This window comes from Takifugu flavidus, chromosome 10, assembly GCF_003711565.1.
Source record: "Takifugu flavidus isolate HTHZ2018 chromosome 10, ASM371156v2, whole genome shotgun sequence".
Lineage (NCBI taxonomy): Eukaryota > Metazoa > Chordata > Actinopteri > Tetraodontiformes > Tetraodontidae > Takifugu > Takifugu flavidus.
The window spans coordinates 9,148,199-9,164,030 of NC_079529.1; the positions used below are offsets into that span (position 1 = coordinate 9,148,199).

The window sequence follows — 15,832 nt, forward strand, 5'->3', positions numbered from 1 at the left end:
TGGTGAGCAGAGCTCACGCTATCCTCCCATTGGTCAGGCAGGTCGGCACCGGGGCTCGCTCCGCCTGCTGATTGGTCAACGGCCTGGCAGGACGGTAGTATGATGTGATGTCAGTGGCAAGGTGCGCGTTTTCTGCTCTTTCACGCTCAAGAAGCGGCAGAGGACGAAGATGGTCTATGTCTGACAGGCGCATCACTCTAGATCAACGTAATGAAAGTGATGGACACAATACATAAAATAATCTTGTTGGGGGGAGGGGGGCTCGGCTTTTCTCTTTTTATTGTGTTTTATATTCAGTACGTGCGGATGTATAGGTTTGTGTCTTAGATTATTTTTTCTCTCTACTCGATTTAAAATATACGAACACTGTAACGATGCCTGTGTACCATCCACGTTCATGTCAGTGATACTAACGCCACCTATTAGGTACCATATATGTTTGTACGTCTGTAAAAGTTAGTCTTTTTGAAATGCAAGAGTTTCTCTTAGTTTGACATTTATACCTGCAACGGACACAGCCAGGGAACGGTGATGAGCCTCACAAAATCGAGCGCAGAGTGAGACCTCCTCTTCCATTTCTAACAATAAACACGTAGTTTTATAAAGTCCATGCAGCGCCACAGTTGATCATAACAATTTTAAAAATGTATCACGAAGGAAATAAACTGATGCTCGGACAAGATTGTTATGAACACATTTTTATGACCAAAAAGTCAAAGTCCAATATATCGCACATTGTCTGCATTTACTTAGACAGAAAAAACTACACTTGATTGTTACAATAAGTCTTTATTCAACAGTTGAAGTCAGTGTAACACACGTGTTAGTAATGATAACTATGTATGCTATGAGTGGCGTGTGTGTCTGATGACGTATGAAGCATTTAATCCTAGAATTCATGTGTAATTCTTAATCCCACTGGGAATAATTAGCTGCTCCACTAATCCACAACAGCATCTGATGTCAGTTGGGCGTGAAATGCAGGACTACAACAGAGCAGCATCTGGCTCAGGTCGACGGGCAGAACGCAGCTGAACGATCCGTCAAATGTAACGGTTGAAGATGGATTCATACGTTTCTTGCTTCCCTGACATCATTTTGGGTTCACCCTTCTCTTTGATGAAGGCCTGGAAATGCAGAACAGGATTCTGGATTATCACAGCTGTTTTATTTATGTAGATTTTATTCCATCCAACAGCTTTAAAGCTTATGGAGCTTTTGCAATATTTGATGAATTGTCAATAAATTAGACAAACCTCCATTTCTTCTAAGGTGGCAGACCCCTCATCCACTTTCTGTCCAATGTCACGACTGAAGCTGGAGTATCGATCCTGTTTATTCAGGCGTAACCAGGGAATTTTAATAAAATTATGTACAGAAACAAGAAGGAAAAATGAGCTAAGATGGTATTTGTGACACACCTTGACCATACCAGCCATGATTCCGTCCTCAATAATGCGGACAGCGTTCTGCAGACCCCTGGCAAAGGTGTCCATGGCTGCGACATGAGCCACAAACAGGTCCTCCACGTCTGTTGACTCCCTGCGCACCTTAGCATCAAAGTTCAACCCCCCCGGCTGCAGGCCGCCTTGTTCGACGACGGTCTGTTGCACAGAGGACAGTGTCACGGTGTCCTCCGCTCAGAGACCTCTCCATGGTTTCATGTCAACGATCTTATACGCTTGCTCCAAATCAAAGACGGGAGCTTACCTTCATGACCAATGTGGTGTTCCTGATGTCCATGGGGAACTGGTCCGTGTCCCACCCCAGGTCAGGGGAGCCGGTGTTTGCATCAACCGAACCCAACATGCCAAATCTGCCGAGAGAGGAGACCTTGCTCTGGATGTTGCGGTGAAGCTAACGGGCATTTGATGACAGCGAAGGAGACTCACGCGGAGGCCATGACGATGTCGTGTTCGTAGGAGTGTCCTGCCAGGGTGGTGTGGTTGGGCTCGATGTTTAACTTGAAGTCCCCCTCCAGACCGTAATGCTTGAGGAATCCAATCACGCTCATGGCGTCTGTAAAAGCGCGACATCATCAGGATTGGCAGCTTAAAAATGTATAAAGTTAGTTAATGTCGGTGTAACCGTACCGTAGTCGTACTGGTGCTTGCAGGGCTCCTTCGGCTTCGGTTCAATAAGAAACTGACACTTCAGCCCAATCTTCTCTTTATACTCTGCCGGCGTGAAACCACATGGGAAGCATCACGACGGACTTGATGTGAATTCACGCCTTTGTGTCACTTACTGACGGCCATTTTGAAGAAGCTGGCCATGTGTTTCAGCTCGGCGGCGACGTCGGTGTTGTGGACAGAGTGGAAACCTTCTCTGCCTCCCCAGAACACTGCAGGGACACAGACAAGCATGGCAGAAACATGTGGATGTTTTTAACCGGGAGGGGGGTCTTACCAAAGTTCTCCGCGCCCAGCTTTTTGGCAACGTCCAGCCCCTTCTTAACCTGAGCGCCAGCGTAGGCCAAGACATGACAGTCGGGGTTGGTGGCCGCACCATTCATGTACCTGCGGGATGTTTGATTTTGTTTCTGTTTTACTTGCAGCACAGTTAATATTCTGATTCAAACATTTATGGTCTCTTTATTTCAACAGTGTTCACCTTCGGTGGGCGAACAGGTTGCAGGTGACCCACAGAACCTTAACTCCAGTCTGTTTCTGCAGCTGAAGAGCCAGATCTGTAATTTCATCCAGGTTCCTGTTGGACTCCTCCAAGGTGGAGCCTTCAGGAGCCACATCTCTAGAAACCAAAAATCCTCATTAATGCAACTGTGCAGATTGATTATAGCATTATAGATTGATTAAAGACAGTTAGGTTACTCACCTGTCGTGGAAGGTGTAATATTTCACCTGTGGAAGCACGTTAAATGCAGTTTAAATGAAAGTATGAGACTTTTGGTGGGCTTTGAGTTCGTCTGTGTAATAGAGGTGAATCTTCTCACTCCCAGTTTGGTAAAGAACTCAAAAGCGGCTCTCAGCCGCCTCTTGGCTGCTTCCATGGGGGCTCCTTCATTCCAGGACCGGCAGAGCGTCGGAAACCCGAAAGGATCGGCACCTTAGATACACAGAATCACACACTCGGTGAAACAAAGGTGCGGTTACTGCAAATCTACGCGGGAAAGGGCCGGTACCAGTTCCACAGAAGGAGTGCCAGTAGCAGACTGAGAACCTGAGCCAGTCCTCCATTTTCCTCCCCATCAGAACCTGCAGCAACAGGAATCCCAGAAGTTTACAAACAGCAGCGTACTGGAATGATGTGCAGTTCAATCCCAAAACTCTTTATGGCTCTTGCACTTTAACTCCTGAGTATATTTATCATGCGTGAGTTCAAGATTCTTTCAAAACATTTGGCTTCTGGACTTTTCCGGATGCTGTTGGTACTGCACACCTACCTCTTCTGCATGGTAGTGTTTGAAGCACATCACATCTCCTGGATCTGCGTTGGGTAAATACGGGATCTTTGGGACGCCTGTGCAACGCAACCAATGAAATAAGGACTTGTCGTCTGTAACGTGTTAAGTTAAAGTTTCTGCACGTTGAACGCAAACCGCAGCAAATTAGGGTACACCAACAGCTTCCAACAAATCACCTATAACACCACAACTTGAGTAGAAATCGAAGTAAAATGGATTACACGGCTGCAGAAACCAAACGCGGACCTCCTTCTCTCTTCCGACCCATTAAAGTTGCTTTTCGATGCAGCAAATCAATCGCGATGTTCCGAGAACAGCCACGTCCGAGCCAAACGTAGGCTCACGCATTTTATGACTTACTCGGGAAGAATTCCTCCTGTTCGGCCATTTCTCCCTCCAGCAGATCTCTCGGTTCCGATTCGGGAAACTTCGGGGTTGCGCAATGTTGGGTGCAGTTCACAGTATGAACACAAGGCGGCACGAACTCCCCCTTAACCTGTAGGTTAGGATTACTACATTTCAAATGGAAATAACTCAATAACTTCATTTCATTTTCACGCCACTTATGACAGGAAATAAATATAAATAAGGGTTTATCACTACAAGCCATAAAGTTACAGTGTGTCCTCAAAACAAGCAACATATTTTACAGTTACTGTTAAGTCAACCTTTGCCCCCCCAAAAACAACAAATAAAAGTACCAGTTCTGTCTGATGCGTGTTTATTTCAATCACAATGGCCCTTTAAAAAATGTCTGATGCAGAAACATCAAAAAAAGAAGTAGAAATGACTACATGTGCTACCGTACATACGGAAGTCATAAATACATATTAGAAAAGTAGGTGTTATCCCTAAAGCCTTTGGTCTAGAACAAATGTCAGGTGGAAGCAACAAATGTCCGCAGAATAAAAGTTGGCAGTGCACAGATGAAGTTTTACCAGAATACAGGACGCCGCTCGCATCCTCCCATTGTGAAAGAATGTTTTGCATTGTTTATGGGATTGACGGCTGTAATTCCGGCAGCTGTCCTTTCTCAGAACGCTAAAATTCTCTTTGCATAAGATGAGATGGAAGGCAAAACAAAGAGGACCAAGCACCAGGCACTGTAGAGAGGCACTTGAGCACCTAACACCTCTGGTTTGGCATCATGATATTTGGCACATGAAGGTGGCGTTGCATTTTTGTGTCGGGGATGTTAAAAAAAAAAGCCCTCGAGGCAAAACCCCCACACGCGCGGCCTTCTCGGGCCGGGCCGCTGTGCATCAGAATAAGGCATTCCGGACGCACCAATGTTCACTTTCCTTGGATTCACGTTCCCTCTGCAGCTTCATGACGAATGTCCGTTTGTCGAGCTCACAGACTCAGTTTGTCCAGTCATGAAAACAAACCCCACAGTTTCAGTTTCAGTTTTTACCCCCCTCTCCCTCCCCACTCTCGTGGTTTCCTCGGGCCTGGTGAGGTAAGCGGCGTCTTCCCACGCAGGGCTGATGACGGAGGGAGGCGCTACGATGTGGAGGAGTCTGGCTGGCTCAGGTCCTTCTTCCTCTTCTTCTTCTTGTTTTTGGCCCTGCAGGGTTTGCAGATGCAGCACAGTATGCAGGGGGAGGCCAAGAGGAGGAGTGGAGACGTCACCAGCACCACGATACTAACCCCCACCAGGATACCCACCACCTGACAGACACACAGGTGATTGGAAGTGTTTAGACATAAGCAGCTGCACAGCTGTTTTTTATTAAACTTACACACATTAATATTTGCAATAAAAAATAGATTTATTGATTATAAGAGCAAAGGCAACAAACAAGGCACCAGTTGTCAAAGGGCACCAGTGTGGTTATGGGTAATGTAGTCATCATCTTCAAGCGTTCATCTGTCTCACACTTTAGGACAGAGACACGCATCCACATTTACATGTGGGCACTTTACTACTGCTTTTTAATACTCTCTGGATAAAGTAATGCTATAGGATTAGCTTTATATAATGTTAAACTATTGTGCCTTAATGTGGGCTCCTCTGTAGACCCGTGCATGCCGCCCATGGTCGAGCACAGGAGACCTTGACCTGCTCGACCTCACACTCACCCAACACCTGCAGCATAAACTTGAAATCCACACGACCATGTGACCCAGCATCTGCCTACGAAGGCGGCTGATGGCGGCGCGCTAACGGCTACACTTGAGTGAGTTTCAGGTTCAGAGGTCCTAGCATTTTTGACCACGTTGTTTTGAATCTAGGAGTATAAGTGGCTTGTTTTCAATGTTACAATAGTTGGGGGGAGTGAAGACGTAGCTGGCAGAGGAATTTCTGGCAGGCATGTAGTAAAACTTACAGAACCTGTCAGGCGAGGGAGTAACTGGGCTGGTCATGAGCTCTTTTCCACTGAACAACTGAGGCGTTGTGCTTCAGCTCGCCGGTCTGAACAACTCGGACACCCCTGGGTCATAATCAGGGGGTTGACTGCAAACTTGATACCAATCATGTGATTACAGCACCAGAACAGGGGCAGCAGGAGGGAAAGTTGTTTTTTTGTTTTTTTGACCACTTGTTTTGTGAAAGGAATGACGTCGTTAAGGGGCAGGAATTTCAGATTAGTGCTGAGATTTGTTAAGCTTACTGCCTGATAAAAGCCTGTTTGGCCACACCGAGGAACAAAAACAACCCTGGGAGCTGGATCTCATCAAACAGGCCCGACTGGATGTTCGTCATGTTCTCGCTGCAGACTTCAGACGGCAACAACAGCCTCACCTGTGTTCTGTTCCACATAACTGAAGCCCTGGAGTGTCCCAGCTTGTTTCTGCAAGGCCCCTTATCATAATGCCTCAGGAAAATATCACCCTGAAATCACACAAGTTTGACAAAAACACACAAATTAAACTTGTCTGCAGAGGTCCAGAAACAGGAGAAAGCTGGGTTTTTTTTCTCAAGTATCATGGGGTCGGGGGGGACACACTCACGTCCAGGTTCTGCAGACAGTACCAGCAGAAGGTGTGTTTGCAGCTCTTGCACAGCATCTGCGCGCAGCCCTGGTTCCTCTCGATGTAGATGCCGCACACGGGACACTGCTTGATGGGCAGGTCGGCGTCGTCGTGGGGGCGGGACCTGCTGAACGGGCAGAGTTGGAGCGTGAGGTTTGCAGCTAAATGATGCATTCAGGCTTTGAGAGGCTTCAGATCCCTCTGAACTGAGTTGATTATTTTGGGCTGCAGAGGTATGGAGAAGAATAAACCAGATTTCAACTGCCCACCCTCCTCTTCCTCCCTTTGGAACATACAAAATGGAATTCCAATAGTGTGTGTCAGTGATATCAGTCTGGCTGTGACAGAGATGGAACTGTTCTGCTGAGGAATGTTAAGATACTAATCTGGCAACGATGCTCGTATTGGACCCGGGATCCCTGACCGTCTGCTCTTTTTCATTCAACCCAAAGCCGGAGATGAAACGGTGCCGTCAGACCCACCCGTGTGAGGGCGACATCATGGGCTGCTGTTCTGAGCAGGCATGGCCGTCTAGCCAGGCTCCTCTGCAAGCCGAGCAGAAGACGGCGCGACAGGTGGTGCAGGGCACGGCGCCAGGCTGGCCCTCGGTACTGGGCTGCAGGCTGCAGACGGCCTGACACTCCAGCACGGGGCACCAGGCTTTACTGGGGTCCAGTTTCACTCCTGCGGGCAGAGAAGACAGAGATGATTCAGCGGGTCTGAGGCAGATGTCGAACAGTTCGAGTGCTGAATACAAAATATGCTACAACAACCCAAATATGGGTCCGCATGAGGAACCGAGAGGTCGATTGGGCCATGCTCCTATAGTGGTCCATCTTCTTCTTATCCCTCAGCCCAGGTTGTGGTGCTCAGGTTCTGACTGTGTTGTGTACAAACAGTCATGAGGCAGTAAAACAACCTGCACTTTGCACTTCTCTGATCCAGTCTTACCACTCCTCTGATTTACAGTCAGTGTAAATAATCTTTTTTTTAACTGGTTTCACAATGTGCAACTCGGACTGCTTTGAAGCCACCAGGCTCACGAGCCTCAGTTGGCACCTTTTACAGGCCTGCGTGTAATTTCGGTTTCCTCCGGGGCCTCCCAGCACAGCACAGAGCTGCATGTCAGCCTTCTGAAATAAAGCCCACGCAGCACCAGGAGGAAACAACACCTACCCCGCTCAAAGCTCAGCCGCTGATACAGCTCCACCTGACCTTCTGACACCAAACTGGCGATCTGCAAACACACAGAGGCGGAGGAAAGACACAAATAAATGCTCATTTTATTTTACTTTTATAATACCAAAACCATTCATTTTCAACCAAATGCAACTCCAAAGTTCAATTTCTCTTATTTTGTTGGATTTTTCTTTATCATTAATCTTCCACGATCGACTGGTCACCTAGCAACTACAGCCAAGTGATGGACTGAGGACACAGGAACACACGGAGGAGCAGTTTCTATTCTAAACAAATAAAATTCTTCTGAAGTCATTTACGCGAACCGCTGCCAGAAAAACCTCATCCCTTTATGATCGAGTGGTTTTACTTTCGGTTTGCGTCAATTTATCTAACACAACATCCTGAAAGGTCCCTTTAAACATGCAATCACGGTAGCGCCAATTTTTAGTAGATAATCCCGCCCCAACACTCCAAATTCCAGCAGGTTTCTTTAGAAGCTCGCTTGTCCCGATATTGCGTTTGGAGTTCACAGCCTCCGAGGACGCGCTTTCTTTTTTCTGCTCTCTCTTGACCTACATATCATCTTAAACAGGGCATACCTCAGAGTCCAGTAGCACGCCGCTCTTTTGACAGGCCATATCTGGGCAGGTGATGGGTGCCCCCCCACCCTCCATAATGGCCAGCTGAACATACTGCTGCAGACACTGCAGAGGGAGAGACGTTCAGGTTATTTAGGGAGAGCTGCCCCAGTTTAAAAAAAACAGGAGTTACTGTTGCGTCCATAAATAAAAAACAGACGGGCAGGAGGAAGCGCGTCAACATTGCACAATGACGGGTTTAGAGGAACAGAAGAAGAAGAGTCATTCCGATATTTCTATCAAAAGTCCAATTTACAAGAACCGATGTGTGCAAAAAAATTCAGGGAGTGGTGGCACGTCTGCTGCTGCTGACACAGCACGTCCGTTTTATCTGCCGACCTTGTGGACGGAGATTAACACCAACAACAGCCGCGTGCCCGAGAGGAACTCTGACGCAGCTCGCTTACGGTGAAAACAGTCTGAACTGAACTTGTTTCTACTAGTGAGGAGTCAGACAAATGTCCTCAGGATGAAGAAAAAAAAAACGGTTTTCGCTCATGCTGTAATAAGCTGAGATTCCTCCCCCGCCCTAATCAACAACTTTCAATTTCTTAAAAGAGGAACAGTGTTGCAGTGAAGATCCAGCACCAAGTGATCCAAACACTGGAGATTTGCCTAAATTGCTAACAGGAAGTTAGCTCTGTTAGCTCACTTAATGAAATCTTCATCCCCAGATGATGAGGCCGAGTACAGGCGGGTGTTTTTTAAAGCCTTCCTGCTCCAGATGACATCTAAATGTGTCTCGTGGTTGCTTTGATTGTAATTAGTTGTGATGTAGCGGTTATATTCTCTTACCGCCACACAGAAAACACAGTTGCAGCTCTGCAGCTCCCGGGTCGCTGTGGTCGGCTGCTCGCACAGACACAGTTTGCAGAACACCTCCCAACCGACCTCAGAGATCTCTGCTGCGGAATCTCCATCCTCCTGGCGTTGGGTGGCACTCTTGTCGGCCATGGCGAGCGGATGCGTCACTCTGGGGAGGACGGGGGACTCAGACTGCAGCTAACCCTTGTGATGAAACCAGTGAGGAGCTACAGTCTCCCTCCATGTTCCTGAAAGCAGAAATGCAGCCATTACGCGACCAGTGAAGCTTGGTCTTGCTCATTGTGAGCGCTGCCTCGCCGTTTCGGTGAACCAGTCATTATCATGTTACCTGGAGGCAAAATTAGTCACTGTTTGAGGACACACAATGCATCATTTGGAATATAATTATGTATAATTTACAGAAGAGTTTAAGGTGTATCATCAAGTCTGCCATGTCTAAAGGTCGTCATCTTCAAGGACAAAGAAGGCCTTTATTAAGAGAGCTAAGGTAATTGATATTTAATTCTTAGGGAAAGTATATTTGGAAATATGGAAAAGGAATATAGATTTAAGATATAATCAAGGTACTAGAATATTAATTGTATCCGTTCTTTTTTACACCTATGCTAAATGCTATAAACTTCTCTTTTCCTGCACAATGTTCTAATTGACAACCATTTTAGCCATTTCAAGGTGAAGCAAACTAGTTTCTTAACTCTAATAGACATAACCCAAAGTGCCATTTTTACAACTGCTGACGAAGAGTTGACATCTAGATTTTGTGTGCAAAGCGACTGCAGTAACACACCAATGCCAAAAAGAGTCTTTGTGGGAAACCTGGAGAAACAAAAACCTAACCTCATATTAGCTAAAGTTATCAAACACGCAAATCATCTCGAGACAATTCCCTGCTCTGAGACTGGAGATTCATCAAGGACAGAACAGGTCCAAACCGGAAAGACGCACTCAGACGGCACAACACTCCACACACACTCAGTTTTCTCTTCCTGCCGCTGGCACCACGGTTCCCAGTTATTCAATGGGCTTTTATTATGTACTATTGATCTGCGGTGGTGTACCAGCAGAGCACAGACAGCCCTGCCATTTCTGCACTGTCACTGTGTAGCCTGTCATCGGCCTGTCCTGCAGCACACAGAGGAAAATAACAGGTCTCTGCCATCGCGGCCTCTTTGTGTCAAAACACTTCAACTTGTAAAAGCAGCTTAGACTAACTTGGAGTTTGAGTTGTGTCATTTTCACGGCTAACGAGGCGATGCTGAGATTTGGGAATGTTATTTCATGCTGATTAAGTTTGCATGAACAGATTTCAGTCTGCGCCTATGGGTTTGGGGATTTCTGGTGTTTCAAAATCACCTCCATCAACGTAAACCGCTCGCACCACCAACGGGTCCCAAACTGGAGCCCTGAATGCCCCCAGTTAGAGCCGTTAATCCAAACACCAGTGGGCGCTGAACGCTCCTTTCAGGTGTGCAGCTGCAGCCTTCTGTTGGCAGTTGGGCTCAAAGCATCACTGCAGACCTGAAAACCAGATCTGCCCCATGAAAAGCTGCTGCTGCCGGTTCACACAGACCCCCTCTGTGCTGGGGAGGAGGCAGCTGTGTGCTCGGGGAGTGTGTGGCAGCGGTAATACGGCTCTCCTCATCCAAAATCAACACTCAGTTAATCTATGGCGTACATTCAATCATGCAGCTCCCCCTCATAACGACTGGAACGGATCTCTGTCGCTTCGCCGTGATACTTGCAATTTTCAAATAAAGGTCAGATCGTGCCTTTTATTTTCTGCACCAAACTCAAGGTTGTTTTTTAAATGACAGCCAACATTTTCTAATGGATCCACAGGCGCCATTTGGGCAGCTGTAAATGCCCGGAGGGATCTACCTTGTCTGTGGATCCCAGGGTGCGGGAGTGCAGGTCCACCGCCGCAGTGCTCTCCCTCCTCCGGCTCATGTGTTGATGATTCCTCTGATCAGCTGTTCACGCCGGAGATCCAACGCCGCCTGCCTGGCACAAAAGCGGTTGCTTAGCGTCAAAGTAGGGGGTCAAAACTGCTGCCTCATGCCCTGTCTGGCCTGCGTGTGCGCGTTACTGTGCGCCTCCTCCGCTCTTGTCGGGTTGTTTCCATCCAGGAAGCTCTGATCTCTCACTCGTCGCTGCTCCTACCGGTTACCTCAACACATCACGGTGCATTTTAATACAATCGGAAAATAAAAAGAAACCAGGAGCTGTGACTAGTGAGTTTGGCTGGTTGCTGTAATTCACGATATTAAGTGAAGGCAAATACGGCAATAATAAATGTTAAAGCTACATTTTCTTGTATTGCTTATTAATTGGGAGAATGTTGTATTTTTAAATAATTACATTTACCGATTGATAATGTCTTCTCTTCCTGTAATGGGACTTGTGGTTTTTAAGCATTTTTTCTCTCATTTAGAGGCTCTACACAGTCAATCCAAAATAAGACGCATTTCACTTACAGTACAGAGTATATCACCATCGAATTACCAGGCGGCACAAAAAACACGTCGTCGTCTGCCTATTAAATTATAGTTTCCAAGGTACATTGAACGCCTCGCGACACCGCTTCTGAAATGAATGCGAAAGCGTGCGTAGTTACGGAAACTCTGAGACAATGTGCGCATGCGCCGACCCAGGACTTCTCAGACAACTTTGTGCGTCTTCGCTGATTTAAAGAAGTTCTGTCACAACCGCCTGCAGGAAGAAAATCCAAGACCCACGTAAATTGAGCTGTAGAAAAAAAAGCTGCAGCTATAGGGGTGAATTTATAACTTGCTTAAAATTTTGTTAATATATGAAAAAAAAAAAGGTTACGGTGCGTGTGTGTCTTTTGTACGTTCTCTATGTGACGTCTACTTCTAATACAGCAAAGATTCACTTCTGTTATTCATAACTTCATCTTTGTTTTCTGAACCATTCTAATAGATGGACATCTCTAGACCTTGAGGGTTTTTTGTGTTTGTTTGTTTTTTATTTTAAGAAAATTGGTCGCAGGCTGTTCTCTCACAGGTTTGCAGAGTGTACGTCCAATGACTATGATCCTCATCAACCACTGCATCGTTGGGAATAACTCCCACCTCACTGCAGAGGCTTCAATGCCAAAGTCTGAGCAACAAATGCAGAGAGAAGCTTTTCTATACAGCATTTCAATTTTAAATTTCAGCATTTTTAGCATCAACCAATGTGTCCCCCCGATACAGAGAAACACACAAACACGCCTTAAAATGTATTTTTCAAACGGGTTCTGCAAGACATGTGTATATTTTATAATTATTTATTAAACCAGTAATTGTAATATTGTGAAAGTATGTATCTATTTTTACTTTAAAATGCATAATTGTGACAGTTAATCAAAGACAGCTAAATCTAAATTTGGACATTTGCATCTTATTTATTCTTGTCACCCTCCAGGTGAAAAAAATCGTAGTTGGAGTTGTGACCAGCAGAGAGAAGCACCGGCCTCCTCCTCCTCCTCCTCCTCCTCCTCCTCCTCCTCCTCCTCCTCCCGATTCTGCCATCATAAGCATCCATAACTCTGTCATTTTTGCCATTTTCTGTTATAATTAAAATACATTGATATTTTATTGTGCTAGCCATTTTACCATTCAATCAGTGCATCCTTTTAAGTCCATCTCCAGCAAAATGAACAATTACCACAGAAATAGGACACACTGAGCTTTTTCTAAATGTTGAATAGGTGTAATAAAATGAAGTTAGAGCAACTGAGGGACCACAGACGCTTCAACAAGACAGAAAAGTCAGAAAGTGCTTTCAGTTGATGTGTTGTAGGCACATTGGGGGTAGATTTCTGATGACTTAATTGCTGACATAAATATTCAACTAAAAGATTAAATACAATTGGAGAAAAACAAAACTAGCATTCCCACTAGCGCTGCTGTTTCATTGGCTGGTTCTACAGAACACTGTCTTTGATGTGCTCTGATGATGAACGGTTAAAACTTTTAAAGCCTGACAAAACCATAAAGCCTTGTCAAAGCCTGACAAAAAAGGACATTAAAGGCACAACACCAAAGACTAAAACTCTAGTCCTAAACATAAATCCTTATATACTTAAACTATCTACTTGTGTTAGTGAAACAGCATAACAGAATAACATAACAGAAGCTGCTAAAGTGATCTACATTTTAAACAAAAAAGTAAGAACAGGAAGACCAATGGAGAAGATACAGGAAGAGAACAAAAAGCTGCTGAGGTCAGTGACGGAGCTTCAGCATGAAGTCAGGCAGCTAAAAGAACAGCTGGCTGAGAAGGACGAGCAGTTGAGCCGGAGCACCAAAAGGCGCCAGATAAGAACAGTGGCTCATATGGACGCCCTGACCCAGCTGAACCAGGCAAGGGCTGATCTCACAGTCAGCCAAGACAAGTGCTCTGATCTGGAGGAGAAGTTGCGCAGTGGAACCAATGACAGCCACCAGAGTCCGGAGCACGGAGACCACGTAGAGCTCTCCAAGAAAGAAGAGGCTCTGAAACTGCAATTCTCAGAAAAAGAGAAGCAGATGGAGGCGTGGATGAGGCAGAGGCTCATTGGCGTGCAGGAAGAATTCCAGAGGAAGCTCCTGGAGGAGAGAGAGAAGGACCAGCGTGAGATGCGTGAGAGAGAGGAGAGGCTGAGACAGCAGCTTGAGAGAGGGATGAGGGAAGAGAGGGACGACTGCTTGAAGAAGCAGCTGACCACGTTGATCGAGTCCTGGCAGACCGAAGCTCAGCGGTGGAGAAAACACCAGTCGGAGCTGGAGGAGAAACTCCACGAACAAGAGACCCTGCGAAAACAGCAAGAGGAGGAGAGGAAGCAGGAAACTGAGCGCCTCCAAGAGAACTTCCAGCAGCTTTGGGTAAGCAGCCGCAGAGTTTGTTTGTCCCGTCACTCCTGGTTTTGGAAGTTTAAATGTGTGGATGTGAAAACTAAAACCAATTCCTCCTTTCATCAGAACTACATTGAAAAGAAGGAGAAAAAGAAGAAGAAGAAAGGGGTCTGGAGCAGGATTCTAAAATTTTGGAAAAAGTGAACCCCAACACTTTTCCTTGCTTCCTGCCCTCAGTAGTTTTCCACTCTACCTGTCAGCCACTCCCACCTCATCAGGCCAACTCCCCTCACCTGTCGGCTCCGCTGCAGCTCATCCCAGACCTGCCTGTCTTCATCCTGCCCGCCTCGCCTGTTCCCCAGGAAACCTGCCTGCTTCCTGTCTCCGACCACGCACTCTGCCTCCGTGGCTCCAGCTATAATCTGCTTCCCCGGCTTCCACTCTCTGCCTGGCCTCGACTCGTCTGCCGCTCGCCCCTCATCGGTACCTCTGCCTTGCCGCCCGGCTCTGGACCCCTCCCCTCGGCCGTTCCACCAAGAGTAAACCCATTCCCTTCCCCTAATCCTAAACCCAGAGGCTCCTTTTGGGCCACTGGTCTGAAGAAGACTGTTTCCTGAAATCACGGGGCTTCATAAATGCAGAAGTTGTCCTGGAAAAAATGTTCTATGTATCTAATGGCTTTTAGTTTTTGGGGATTTTTTTATGCTGAAGTAATTCACAACATAATTGTGGGATCCTAAAATGAGTTTTTCCATTAATATTGTAATTCAATAATTTCAGACTGTTCAAATTATTTGCATCGTTATTTGAAAATGTAAGAAATGCAAACACTCTTTGAATCCAGCAGAAGATGTAGGTGTTCACACCCCCATGTGCATCTGCTTTCATTTATTTTATGCATTTTGTCATTTTTTCCATTTTCTGTTATAATTAAAATACATTGATATTTTATTGTGCTAGTCATTTTACCATTCAATCAGTGCATCCTTTTAAGTCCATCTCCAGCAAAATGAATAATTACCATTGAAATAGGACACACTGAGCTCATTATAAATGTTGAAAAGGTGTAATAAAATGAAGTTAGAGCAACTGAGTGGGACCACAGACGCTTCAACAAGACAGAACAGTCAGAAAGTGCTTTCAGTTGATGTGTCGTAGGCACATTGGGGGTAGATTTCTGATGCTTAATTGCTGACATAAATATTCAACTAAAAGACTAAATACAATTGGAGAAAAACAACAAAACTAGCATTCCCACTAGCGCTGCTGTTTCAGTGGCTGGTTCTACAGAACACTGTCTTTGATCTGCTCTGATGATGAACGGTTCGGCAGCTTCTCCAGCCATCGAGGGTTGTCAGCAAACCAGGTCTTTCCACAGGCCTTGCAGCAGATTCACGAGAAAAAGATGAAATGCTGTCCACTGTGCCAACAATTACTTGAGGTCTTCCCACACCTGCAGAAACCACCAGAGGATGAGGACATCTTTGGAGACATGGCAGATTGTAGTTGACTATAGAGTAATGTAAAATAACAGCTTATGTATGCACAGTAAAGACGTGTTTTTCCATGAAAATTAACATGAACTCCTAATGCCATTCTCATGAGTGAATCAGAAATTTCGTCTGGACATTAAAACACAAACGCTGTTCACCTTCGTAAGCGATATATAGAGGAGAGAGAGAGAGAGAGAGAGAGAGAGAGAGAGAGAGAGAGAGAGAGAGAGAGAGAGAGAGAGAGAGAGAGAGAGAGAGAGAGAGAGAGGAGAGAGAGCGAGTGAGAGAGAGAGAGAGAGAGAGAGAGAGAGCAGTGTCGCTGAGTCTAAAGGGGAAAAAGGCGCCTACTAGCGGCGGAAGAATCCCCCCCCCCCAACACCACACCCTCTAAAAAAAGCTATAGAGTGTCTCATATGATCAAATTCAATAAAACATAAGATTAAGATAAAAATGTTT

General features: G+C 45.9%; 2 protein-coding genes across 6 annotated transcripts; both read right to left on the minus strand.

Annotated features, from left to right (window-relative positions):
• Positions 1-682: 682 nt before the first annotated feature.
• Positions 683-3,885, minus strand: LOC130532589 (uncharacterized). 4 transcript variants are annotated; one of them, XR_008952365.1, is made up of 15 exons: positions 3,785-3,885; positions 3,404-3,480; positions 3,143-3,215; positions 2,954-3,066; positions 2,836-2,861; positions 2,614-2,751; positions 2,410-2,519; positions 2,249-2,344; positions 2,094-2,177; positions 1,893-2,019; positions 1,711-1,816; positions 1,422-1,604; positions 1,257-1,331; positions 817-1,127; positions 683-763 (listed from the first exon to the last, which is right to left on the minus strand). XR_008952365.1 is itself a non-coding variant. In XM_057045305.1 (14 exons), the coding sequence occupies exons 1-14, from the start codon at positions 3,810-3,812 to the stop codon at positions 1,044-1,046; spliced, it is 1,320 nt and encodes a 439-aa protein (XP_056901285.1). In that variant the 5' UTR covers positions 3,813-3,885; the 3' UTR covers positions 774-1,043. The 4 variants fall into 4 exon arrangements, 3 of the variants coding, with proteins under 3 accessions (XP_056901285.1, XP_056901288.1, XP_056901287.1); XM_057045305.1 differs by lacking the exon at positions 683-763 and having other exon boundaries at positions 774-1,127; XM_057045308.1 differs by lacking the exons at positions 683-763; positions 3,785-3,885 and adding an exon at positions 3,646-3,770 and having other exon boundaries at positions 774-1,127.
• Positions 3,886-4,128: 243 nt separating this feature from the next.
• Positions 4,129-11,209, minus strand: rnf144b (ring finger protein 144B). 2 transcript variants are annotated; one of them, XM_057045309.1, is made up of 8 exons: positions 10,924-11,209; positions 9,016-9,272; positions 8,182-8,286; positions 7,577-7,637; positions 6,883-7,084; positions 6,380-6,527; positions 6,171-6,260; positions 4,129-5,095 (listed from the first exon to the last, which is right to left on the minus strand). In XM_057045309.1, exons 2-8 carry the CDS (start codon positions 9,172-9,174, stop codon positions 4,928-4,930), a joined length of 933 nt encoding a protein of 310 aa, XP_056901289.1. In that variant the 5' UTR covers positions 9,175-9,272; positions 10,924-11,209; the 3' UTR covers positions 4,129-4,927. The 2 variants fall into 2 exon arrangements, with proteins under 2 accessions (XP_056901289.1, XP_056901290.1); XM_057045310.1 differs by having other exon boundaries at positions 6,380-6,524; positions 10,924-11,204.
• Positions 11,210-15,832: the final 4,623 nt, after the last annotated feature.